General features: G+C 37.0%; 1 protein-coding gene across 1 annotated transcript; it reads left to right on the top strand.

The window, feature by feature from the left end:
- Positions 1 to 2107: 2107 nt before the first annotated feature.
- LOC113296116 (ethylene-responsive transcription factor ERN2-like) lies at positions 2108 to 3382 on the top strand. The gene has a single exon (XM_026544452.1). The coding sequence runs from the start codon at positions 2108 to 2110 to the stop codon at positions 3380 to 3382; it is 1275 nt and encodes a 424-aa protein (XP_026400237.1).
- The last annotated feature ends 9718 nt before the right edge of the window (positions 3383 to 13100 follow it).

Below are 13100 nucleotides of genomic sequence, written 5' to 3' on the forward strand. Positions count from 1 at the left end.
TATTTCAAGTAAAATTAACAAGTTTATTCAATAAAAGGAAATAGCCCATCAAATATAAAATTGGATCATTGTCATGTAAATTAATGTTCTAGTCAAATATAGGTAACGACATTAACAAAGGTATTGAGATATATTTCCAAATATTTAGGTATGATATGTGTTTTTATAAAAAAAAAACACCAGCATAAAATGTCATAAATTAGCTAGAATAGTGACTCTTTTGTGAAATATACACAAAATGTGATGTATTATGCCTTGTTATATGGTGTTCATGTGCATGCTATTACGTGCTTTCTTAACGTGTTGTGCTGGTCTGGAACACGTGCTTATTCGTACCGCATGTTGTGCTTCTGTGACGGTTAGGCTAACCAAGCACAGCCCACGAAACTAACGTGTTGGACCGTGCTGGGCTAAAGCACGTGTTGGATTGGACTGGGCTCATATTTTAATTAATGTTGTAGTTACAGCCCAATTTACACCTGTAACTACAACATTAGTTCAATTATATCATTAGCAAATATATTATACCAAATACTTTAAGATATTAATTGAAATTTTGCTTAGGAGCTCCACATGGAGCCTTCACAGTGGTTATCATTCGGTTCAGTTAACATCTTGGTCGTTTTTCTTCATCTCAAAATTAAGAAGATTTGTATAACAAAAATATCAGATAATCGTTCTTGATAATGTCAAATAAGTAAGGCGTTTTTCATTAGTGATGACAACAAAGAATCGACTAAAAAGGTGTTTTCGAACCTCAAATGATGTGTTATACATCCACTTCTGTTAGAATATATACCGAGATGAATATCTAGGTTTTCAAGCCGAAGATGAAATGGTCAAGATTCAATCAAGCTATCAGAAGATCGACGGAGATTAAGCATTAAAAAGAATCTATGGAGATCAAATGAAGTTTCCAAGAATAAAATATCTTGTGTAATTTAGGTAACTTTCTAGTTAAGGAAAATATCTAATTAATTCTCTATATTTTCTGTATTCTAGTTTATTAAGATATATTCTCTAAAATAAAATCATATCTTAAATATTTACATATCCACTCTGTAAATAAAGAGTGTCATTGTAATTTTAATTCATCACAGTGACATCAAAATTGGTAATCAATAATATTTCACCCTTCGGGATTTTGTCCGTGGACGTAGGTCGAGTTGACCGAACCACGTTAAATTTCTTGTCCCATTTCATTTCTCTTGAATCGATGATCCCTTGATACTCATAATTTATTAACCTCACCGTACGAGGACTTCACGTTTTCAAACTACCAAGTACACACAAAATATGCTTTGTATTACGATATGTTGTTTAAAAAGTGGATTCTTTAAACCGTTGTTGTCATATGGGTGCCGTGCCGGCCTCCGGGTGTGACGATCCCTGTAGGGTCATCTAAAGATCTAGAGCCATCAAAATGAAAAAGGAAAAATTTGTCGGCATGTGAAATTTTATAATTTTCTACCATCGGAGATGCTCTTAGATTGATACCTTATGCTTGTTTGCTTGTTTGTTCATTGACCTCCAAGATACTACGTCAAATATCTTGTAATATTTTGTATCATCAACAGAACTGCTGATCGATCAAAAGAAAACAATAAAACAAGCATATACTTCAATTTTATCACCAGCTTATATTCTATAGCATATAATCTAGATATATTATTAAAAAGTTGCTAACGAGCTCCACATGGAGGCCTCATAGTGGTCGCCATTCTGTTTATTAACTGCTCTGTCGTTATGGACGTCATGTAGAAACATTGACTTCAGCATACAATGACTTTGACGTTTTCAAACAACAAGCTTAACTTATCATCACATCAGCGAACCTAAAGTATATTATAAAGATACCAAAAGGTAAATTTTGTCGCTACATGGAAATGGTCTACAAATCAATAAACAAAAAAACAAGAAGGTATGACCTAAAAAACAATTTTTGAGACCATTTCCATGATTCCCCCGATCGATTAGACAAAATCAAAATTTTCAAAATAATGTATATATATATATAGATAGTGATATATACTTACTCAAACCACAACAGAAATCAATCAAATACACAACACGGTGAGATAGAACTACTTGGGAGCAATTCAGTGAAATGGCAAGAAAGAGGAAAGCTGATTATATTCCTGAAGATAAAGAAAGGAAGGAAATCACTCCACATGATGCAAACATGGATAATAATAACTGGGATATGACTGCTGCTCTTGACGAAGGATTAACACGAAGAACACGAAAACGGTTTGTCGGAGTCCGGCAAAGACAGTCGGGTAGATGGGTTGCAGAGATCAAAGATACTATACAGAAAATAAGAGTTTGGTTAGGTACTTTTGATACAGCTGAAGAAGCAGCAAGAGCTTATGATGAAGCTGCTTGTTTGCTTAGAGGTTCTAATACTAGAACAAACTTTTGGCCGCCGCCGCCGCAGAGCTCATCGCCGTCTTCAACTCCTGCCTTGCCAACAAAAATATCAAATCTTCTCATGATGAGACTCAAAGCTAGAAATGATTCTATGCTGGTTTCTCCTAAGAAACATTCTTTGCAGCCTCTAAGCCAGCAACGGAACCAGCAACAACAACAACAAGGCAAACAGCGAAATGACTACGGAGTAGTCGAAAAACAGAATCAGGCAGAACTTGTTTCTGATATCCTTATTGAACCTTCTACTGGCAGCTACAATAATAATACTACTGCCTGTGCTGCAAATTCAGTGTCTAACTTCAAAAAATATGAAGAGCATAACTTGGATTACTATAAGTGGATCAGTTCTGACGATGACATGAATATTAATGTTGATGAGTTCTTAGATGGCGAAGAAGGCAATTGCGGAGAGTCGGGATCCGAAGAGGGAAGAGCAGGAGCACAAGAAAGCACGGACGAGTTAAGACCATTATTATCACCGCGGTTGTCTTCATCATCGTCACCGACCTCTTCATTGGTACTAGACGATTTCAAATTCATGGATGATGTTGGATCGTCATCTTCACAGTCTTCTGACTATTATTTTCCTTTATTCGAGGTTGCAGAGGAACTTGTTGAGCCAACTGATGATCAACCGAATAACTATGGGGATGAACCAGCGATGATGCTTAGAGCACAAATGAAAAGGATGAAATATGAAAGGAAATGTTCGGCTTCTCTTTATGCCTTTAATGGGATTTTCGAATGTTTAAAACTTGGATCAATTACCAATAATACTGCTAGCGTATTAAAAGAGTCGAGAAGTGCCGTACGGCCTGATTATGAGGAGAACGGTGCACAAACGTCAACAGACTTACTAGTACCATCATCAGCTTGGAACGGCGACAATGACGAAGAATTATTAGCTCTATGGGGTTCTCTTGATCTTCCGCCAATATGTTTTGTCACTTAATTATTGGCCAATCATAACGTAAATGTATACCACTTGCTAATATTTTTTTATATTAATCTAAATCATTCTTTGTCGACCTATGATGAATACAAATATTGATAACTACTTCGAAAATATTTAGTCTCGAAAGAAAAAAAAATTCCATTAAATAAAAAACAGAAAGAAAAAAGTAAAAACTATCGTGTGGTTTTAGATATAATATAATTATTTATTTTTTTTTTTAACAATTATAAGTGACCATCTTCTCGGATGACATCCTCTCCTCTAAGCTAATTTAGTTAACAAAGTCTTATTAACTATTTCAGTATTTTTAATTTTCATTCATCCTTGTCAATTTGGTTTTGCAACATTATCCCATCTTCTCGGATGACATCCTCTCCCGTTTTTTTTTTTCACCAGAAATTTCTTTTGTATGGAATCCATTTGATCTGTCGGCTTCTTAGACATTGGAATACTCCAAAATGATGATTAGCAACACTACCAAAAACAACTTGTGTTAATATAGTTCTCTCAGGTCCACTAAAATACTTACATTTCGAAGTATGAAGATTATCTCCATATCTATCTAATAACCCACCAAAAGTCTGCATCTTTTTTTTTTTTTTTCGGATAAGAAAAGGAACTCCTAGATGTTTGTCATTTAAAACCATCTTTTTAATGTGTTATATATTGGAGATTTTATTCTTAACAGCATTAGGAACTGTAGGGCTAAAGGACGTACCTGACACATCAAAGCTGGCTGATTTCTTTGAAAACAATCTGAACTGCTCAATAATATTTGCAAGGGTCCTAGTTTCAGTAGCATTAACTTAGTGAATATTAAGCAGCCTGCTTCTTATGACACTGACTGGCTAAGGCAGCCATTGAAAGGTGACTGAAACACCAGAAACGGAGACTACCCGAGCTAATGATAGAGGCAAGAACACTTTCCGACCAGGTCCCATTAATTGATCATAACGATATCGTGGAAATGCTGCACAGACCCATATATATAGGAACGAAAAGAGAATCACCTTGATACTAAACCAGATAGAGCCCCGGATCTTATTTGAAATGGGAAGATCTAGGATATGCGGCCAACCTCCTGGGGAGAGCGATGTGCATCATCAACAAAGAATAAATGGGATATAGAAGGACTAGAAGCTGAAACTTTCATGCCATGTAAATTGTCATTTTCTTCAGCATTCAAATGGGCTCTTGAAAATGAATCTATACAAAGGATAAAGAGTAAAGGAGACAAGGGATCTTTTTGTCTCAAACCCTTTTGAGGTTTAAAAACCTCTCCCGGAGAGCCATTTAGCATAATAAGTTAGAAAAATTAGACAAACACTGCTCAATCATATCACACCAATCATCAAAAAATTATAGTTCTTTTAAATTCTCCAACAAAAATTTCCATTCCATATTATCAAAAACGTTAGACATATCTAATTTTACAGCCATCCAACCTTTTTGAGATTTTGTTTTCTTCATAGTGTCAACTAGTTCATGAGCTATCACTATGTTGTCTATTATAAGTCTTCCATATAGAAAAGCGGTTTGATTTGGGGAGATAATTCTATCTAATAAAGGTTTTAATTTAGTTGCTAGGAGCTTAGAAATTATCTTATATACCATACTACATAAACTGATAGGCCTAAAATCAAACGCAGTATTAGGGCAATTAACTTTAGGTAAAATCACAACTGTCTCCCACGTATGCTTAGAGTCAAAGAAAGATTTCTACCATACTTACAATAAAATCACCAACTATCTCCCACATTTCTTAATAGAAACCAGGAGAAAACCCATCAGTCCCTGGAATTGTCCGAGTTTGCATGCTAAACACGACTGATTTAATTTCTTCAGGGAATGAATCTTAGTAAGCATGACATTATCTACGTCAGTGATACAAGGAATAATACTATATTCAAGAAATGCAGTAGGACTTGGAAGTTTGAAGAAATCATCCCTACCACTCTGTTTCCGAATATATAAAATTTATTAATTTTTGACTTATGTTAGAGAAAAATTAATAAAAAAATAAGAGGAAAAATAAGAGGAAAAATGTACTATCATTATGTATCAGGTGAGAAAAAAATAAGAAAGTAAAAAGTTACTTTATATCTTCTATTAATATTTTTGAATAATTATAAGGACCAAACTAAACTTCCCTTTTATGGCTAACCAAATACATCTGCGACCACGTATAAAAGGACCATATGATAATTTTTTTATAAGAAAAAGACAAATATTAATCGATGCATGGATGCATAGGTTAAATTCTCATTAGTTAGTTATTTTTATGTTGGAAATGTCAATTTATCTCGAGAATAAAAATGTAAATTTTTAAATACAGCTATGTAATAAATATGCCCGTATTTTTCTTAATAGCCCCTCTATATTTTACCTTATTTACGATGAAAGAAAAACTTCCACTGTTTCGCTTTCTCTCCATCACGTCTTTCTCTCTTCCCGTTACCAAAAAATATCCCGTCTTTAATTCACACTTCTTATTTCACCGTTATAGATTAGTAGTCATTGATCCATATATATTTTGCAGAGTATTCCTTAATCACTCTGTGGATCGATCTTAATCTTTGATTTTTCTGATTTATAGATTTACTGATTAGGTTTTTTAGAGTTTCCTTTTACATATATCGATTTTTGATTTGAAAACAAAATTTATACCTCTTCAATGATTTCCTTTGGCTGATGAAAAAATATTGTTTTCAATCAGAAAAAAAAAGATAAAAGAAAAATACTGATTTTGATTGATTTTTTTCATATGAGGTTTTAAATTGAATCGGTGGGAAATTAATGATTTCATTCCCTGGAATTCGATTTTATTCTTCAATAGTCAAATTAATTAATCAATTAAATTTTGTTGATTCTATTCTTATTACTAGCAAAATAGTTTTGATTGATTTTTTTTCCTAACATACAGAGAATTAGAGAAAGAAAAAAGTTGAGAAATAAGGGTACGAACGGAAATTGACATCTTTATTGATAAACGAGAGCAGTAAACTCGTTTCTCCACACCCAATCCGGATCGGACCGTAAACCCGCGGGTGAAACCCGTACACCCGCAATTCCATTCCCCCACCCACGTTATTACGCCGCGTGTCCCACTCAGCTCAGTATAACGCGTCGCTGTTCTTTTTTCTTTCTTCTTCATCTTCTTCTGCAGAGAGATTCACAGAAACTGAGAGACAGGCCATTAAATGGTCGAGATTCGGAGAAATAAGAAAAATTGAAGCTACAAATTATCTGCAATTGAAGTGGAAGAAGAAGATGGGTTCGATAGAGGATCGACGTAGGTTTGATTTGTGAACTGGGATATGAAATTGATGAGGATTTAAGAATTCAGAAGAAAAAATTATCGTTTTGAGGTGGATGGAGATAGAAGAACAAGAACAATTAGGGGTTTGAAGCAATTGAACATGTGACTCTAGTGGAGTTAATTTGAATCAGTTGCAGGTGATGGTGGTGAGAATGAATGAGATCAGATATGGAGGGGGTATGTCTTGAAATTAAGGTTGGAGAAGTTTTTGATCGAGAAGTGGCTTGGGTGTGTGATGAAATTTGAGGCTAGGTCAGGAACTGCCGATAGATTTTATAATTTTGAGCAAGCTTCAGCCAAGAAAGGGGATCTGAGATGTTGAATGAATGGGTTTCTTGTGGAATTACAGAAGATCGAGAGGTGTTTGAATTTGGTGTTGTTTCAAGAAGGAATTGAAGGAATTTGACGGGGTTTTTAAAGACATCGATTGACATAAAAAGGGGAGTATTGGAGCTGATGTTGTGCACTGCTATAGCTGATATTGGTCGTGGTGTTCAATTGCAGATGAAGCTGCTTAAACTGAGTAAAGTGATGCAGTGATGGATTTGGTGGTGCTGGACGTGTTAGCTTCTTGTGATGATCCTGCTATGGGATTTCAGAGAATAAGGTGTTGGTGGTTTGCTTGTGGAGATAGAATTGCAATTTTGAGCTGAGCATTGAATTGGTTTTCTGCCATTGGTACTTTGTCAAGGATGTTTCAGAAGGGTTTGAACCTGCACATGATGCTTTTAATGTTACTGTTACTACAGTATGGTGGTATGAACTGGTGCTACAGTTTCATACGGAGTTGGGCATTGAGATTGGAGAGAGCTCGAGATTACAGGGAATTATGAAGCTAAAAATGGAGTTACAATGAAGGTCAAAGACTCAAACACAAACACATACGTTGGACGGTCAAGACTCAAACACATACGTTGGACGACCTAAGATCCACAATCATAACGGCATCGAAACCTTGTTTTGCCAAGAGGGTCAAAGACTCAAACACATACGTTGGACGACCTAAGATCCACACCTACCGACAAAGAAATATAGCACGCAATTAAACAGCTCAAGCAATACATTATCATGCGAAGCTAAACCACAAGAATCAAGCAACAAAATAGATTATATCCCCTCCACACACAATAGATGAATTCACTAAAGCTTTGGAAGTAAATTCAACCCGAATTCAATAGAAGTTCAGACTCTCTTTGAACTCATAGGAAACTAAACTACAACATTGGTAGGGGTGCTCTGCACTCATGTTAGTTCTAGCAAGTTGTTGGCACTCAACCATGGCGTCCAACAGTGGTATGCCGTGGGATCTATTCCAAGTTGGAGTGACAGCACCAGGCACGCATCAATGCCTTGTTTTCAACCTTTTCCCATGAAAAAACCCAGAATCCCCCAACAAGCAAACACATAGTATCAGCAGAAAGAAATGCTGCAAAATTCCGTCAAATCTCAACAACCAGATATGAACATCCACACTAACCATGGCAGAAAATTCACCCAATAAAACAGGATATAATACAACAAGGCCGTGGATATTCTTCTAAACTCAGTTCCGACTTTTACTCTTATGTGCAGTGAGAATGCCAATTCTGCATCAAAAGTAAATGAAAAAATGACTGAACCAGATGTTATTTCTTAGTCCCTAAAATCTCAACCTAAATGTTCAATAATCTAACAGAACTTGATAAATCACTCGTCTTAATCTTATTTTCCTACCACCCCTTTCAACATCTCAACAGAAATACGCCAAATAAAAATTTCTGGGGAAATAAAAACAGAAACCTAAAACAAGAACATACCTGTAGGGACAATCTTGCATTGAGCTGAGAGTGAAGAAGTTGTTGTAATTGGAATTGAGAAATTATCAATTAAATAGGCATAAGACTAGCAATGAAGACGAAGAACAAAGTACAGAGAGATTTTGCAGCAAATGCAATAATCCTCATTCCCAGTGACGCGTATTATACAATACGGTCCCATTATCATTCCATACTTTTGTCCCCTCTAACAACGGGACATCTGTCTAAACCCTTCGTCCGGAAACGAGTGGTTAGTGTGGGTGCGGTGAATTTTTAGGGGTCCGCAGTGAAACTGGGACCAATATCCCGGCGATATGTCACTGGGAAAATATCTTGGAAAATGCTTTTAGGGTACGAAACATTTTCGATTTGGAAATAATCTCCAGTGAAACAAAAAGATGGGCCTCCCCCGGTGGTTAGGGAGGAGGCTGTTTTGGGACCCATGTTATGTTTCAACTTTCAACCGATTCATTTTTCCGGACAATTCCACAGTGTATTTTTCATTTCTGGAAAATAATAAACTAGTTTAGTACCTATCCGACATGTCGAGAGAGACAATAGCAGCAGTAGGGCATAATAACTGGGAGTTGGGAAGCATTTTTTATATAATCCATCGGAAATAGCAAATATTTATTTTATCTTTAAGTCTTTAGGCCGAGTGTAGTGGAGGAGGTAAGGTATGGGTTATACAGTCTTGACACGTCACGTTGGAATGGAGACTGAGCCTAGCGGTAGGAGAGGTAATTTAGACATGTGCGATGAAAGAAGAGTAGCCTGGGCGAGGAAAGGGACCTTCCCTATCATAAAAGTAGAAAGCGAGTAAAAAAACGTCGCTTGCGTTGACCACGATGAGATTGTCCTCGCCCAAATAATACAGAGAAACCAAACTTCGGTTTCTCCTCTTCCTAGGTTTTCCCTTTCAGTTAGAGGTGTGATTAAGTGAGAGTGACTGCTGAAATATTACATGAGTCCGTTGAAGGGGTTTGATCTTGATGGGATGGTGATCTTATGATTTCAATTAATTTGATTTTAAACACCAATCAAAGGTGAGGTATGAAATTGAACCGCAAATTCGTCTTTTTGATTGTAGTATTTTAGTTGATTGATTGTTATTGATTTTTTCTCGGGTAATATGTTGATGGTTTGTTGATTGATTGTTATTGAACATATGTTTTGATTTTGTATTTTTGTTGGTATGTTAGGGTTTTAGGGTTCAATAGAGAGACATATAAAATTGTTTTTTATTCATTTAGATTTAGATGAATGAATTGTTACTGATTTATAATGTTTGGGTAATTTTTAAAACTCTCAACTTAGATGAAAACTTTACAATCTTACATGGACGATGGGAATAATATATGTTGTGTTTGTTTTCATTGTAGTCAATGTCAATGGCGTCAAGTGAGATTTTGTCTAGGAAGGGTGATGTAAATCATAAAAGTAATGACAAATTATCAGTTGATAGGAGTTTACAATTTAAAAAAAATTTGGTCTCAAGTGAAGAAATATTATGAGATAGTGGTGAGAAATAATCCTCAAGCCTCCTATGTGTTACAAAGTGTGGTTTTTCTTCGGTGTTTGAAGTTGATTTATCTCGTGCCGATTGTAAATTAACTGAAGCACTTATGGAGAGATGGTGGAAGAAAATTAGGTCACACTACACCATTTTAAGGGATTTGAAACCCAGATTTGCAATGACACTACTGCCGTTGCAAAATATTGGTTGCTAATTACCGTTGCTAATTATTCGCAACGTCTGTTGTCAATTGCGAATTTTGCAACCGCAAACGTAAGGTTGCGAGTTGCAACTGCGCTGGGCTTAAGCGGGTGAAGCGCGTGTGTGGTCGGGAACACTAGGACTGCTAAATACACCCCAGTCAAATTGCGGTCAAGCATTCCTTTTTTTCCACCCTTCTTCCTAAGTTAACTTATATCTTGGCCAAACTCTTTATCTCCTCTCTATCCCTTCTCCATCTTTGAACATTCATCTCTCTCCATCTCTGCACGAAGAAATTCATCTCTAAAACCACTGAAATCAACAACAAGGTATAATCGTTCGCATCATCCTTTCGTTTCAGTTTATAGGGTTTAGAGATTTTGATTCTAGGGTTTCTGATGTGAATATATTTTTTCAATTTATAGATTTAAGTTTAAGTATATCGATTCCTAGGGTTTTGTTTAATTTTTAGTTTAAGTTTACCTTGATTTTTCTATTAATCATCTATATTTGATGTTTTGAACAGTTTTAAAAAAGATAATTTTAGGTTTCAAAAACCTAAAATCTATGTTTTGCTTCGATTTTTTTTCCAATTAAGGGTTTTAATTCATTATCAGGATCATTTTCAAATAAACCAGAATAGGGTTCGTTCTTAACCTTGCTTGTACCTGTTTAATTTTTCGTCCGATGTTGAATTTGGTTTTAGATCTGTTAATAAAGGATCCTAATCTTCATACCCATCTCAAATTTCTAAAAAAAATCGATTCTAGTTTTGTCTGGATTTTCATCTCCATTCATTTGAAAGATAACTATAGATGAGGGATGTAAATAAATGAAGTCAACTCTTGCATGAGTTTTTTAAGTAAATCTGTGTTTTTTCACCTTGAGTTCTTCAGGTTACAGGGCTATTCAATACACCAGTCTTGGATTTTTTCCGGTGGTTTTGGAGTTTCGTTTTTTTATCTGTTTATCAAATAATAAGGTTTCCAAAAACTTGAATTGCCTGTGGGAGTGAAATCTAAAGAAACCCTATTCGTTTATTTATCCAGAGATGAATTAGCGAATGAATGCTTGCAAAGGGGGACTGAGCTAGTTCGAGCTATTGCCTGTTTTTTTGTATACCTAAATGAGAAGATCTAGATGGTTCTATAGTTACTTTTCCTGCACCAACCACAAGGTTGTCCATGGAAAAGCTGGTATGCTTTCATTGATGTGCAACTATTTAATGAACAAATTATCATAATAGATAAATGCACCAAGCATCCTTCATTGCATGCTCTGTTGTAGCTAGGGCATTGCTGGTTGTTTTATCTATTAGTTCATTTTGAATAATTCTGGAGCTGAAAAAATATACTAGTGTTTATGGGTGAAAATCGTTTCTGCAGATTTTGGTAATTTCGGTGGATGAATGAGAAATAGATTTAAACCCTAAAAAAATGTATTGCACGGGAGTACTTTATATTCGAGAGATCAATCTATAAAAATATTGCCTAAACCAAGAAATGGTCGTTCCGGATTTGCTTCGGTCACAAAGAGGAGGAGAAGGGCTTGTTTAGGGAGGGAAGCGAAGAGAGTGTTGAGACCAGAATAGTTCTGGAAGAGTAGTACTTGACTTGTATCAGAAGATGAAAGCTTTGAGAAAGCTAGCAAAGTTTCCTTTCTGAGTATTGTATTTCTCCCTGACCAAAAACTTGTGTTTTGGTGGAAATAGGTGAAACCTATTTATACAAGTCCAAGTGAAACGTACTCTGGCCTCGTAAGAAAAGAAACGGATGAGTTAAATGGTAAGAGGTGGTAACGCCTGGTATTGATGGGATTTTATGGAATTGATGTTCCATAATGAAAGAGTGTTTCACCATTACTTCCTGCATTCACTAACCGTTTTATTCTTATGACACTATCTTGAAACGGGCATTTGTGTATGCCGCACGTTGTAGACCGCCAAACCAAAACCCTAATGAGCATCCCCCAGTTTGTGACATACGTTTTTGATGTCTCGAGTGTTTTCGTGGGAAACATGTAGCATGTCGCTGGTGCTTAATAAGTTGAGCTTGAGAGACTTGCCGGCTCAGTGGCGACCTTCGACGGTCGAGATTTGCATCTTAAGAGGAATCGTGGCCTTTGATGTAGGCGTGGCATGCCAAAGTGCAAGGGTTGCACGACATGTGCCAATGGAATGTGTGGCGTGCCTTGGCCTTAGGTTGCACGTCGGGTGCAAGTGGAAATGTTTAAAGTGCCAGTGTTGCACGGCATGTGACAATGGCATGTGTGGCGTGCCTTGGCCTTAGGTTACACATCGGGTGCAAGTGGCAATGTCAATAGCGCAAGTATTGCACGACATGTGCCAATGGCATGTGTGGCATGCCTTGGCCTTAGGTTGCACGTCGAGTGCAAGTGGCAATGCCAATAGTGCAAGTGTTGCACGACATGTGCCGATGGCATGCGTGGTATGCTTTATCCTTAGGTTGCACGTCGGGTGCAAGTGGCGATGTTTAAAAGTGCAAGTATTGCACGGCATGTGCCACTGGCATGCCTTGGCCCTAGTTTCGCACGGTTTGGCATGCTAAGTTGCAAGCGTTGCTTGGCATGTGCCAATGGAACGTGTGGCGGCTTTGGCCCTAGGGTTGCACGGCTTGGCATGCTGGGTTGCACGGCATGTTCCAATGGCGCGTGTGGCGGCTTTGGCCCTAGGTTGCACGTCTTGGCATGTTGGGTTACAAGGGTTGAACGGCATGTTCAAATGGCGCGTGTGCTGGCTTTGGCCCTAGGGTTGCACGGCTTGGCATGCTGGGTTGCAAGGGTTGCACGGCATGTGCCAATGGCGCGTGTGGCGGCTTTGGCCCTAGGTTGCACGTCTTGGCATGTTGGGTTGCAAGGGTTGCA

This window comes from Papaver somniferum, chromosome 7 (genome assembly GCF_003573695.1).
Source record: "Papaver somniferum cultivar HN1 chromosome 7, ASM357369v1, whole genome shotgun sequence".
Taxonomy (NCBI): Eukaryota; Viridiplantae; Streptophyta; class Magnoliopsida; order Ranunculales; family Papaveraceae; genus Papaver; species Papaver somniferum.

Bases quoted from the DNA above. Each gene is read 5' to 3' on its own strand.
- LOC113296116 (XM_026544452.1), top strand. From the start codon at position 2,108: ATGGCAAGAAAGAGGAAAGCTGATTATATTCCTGAAGATAAAGAAAGG.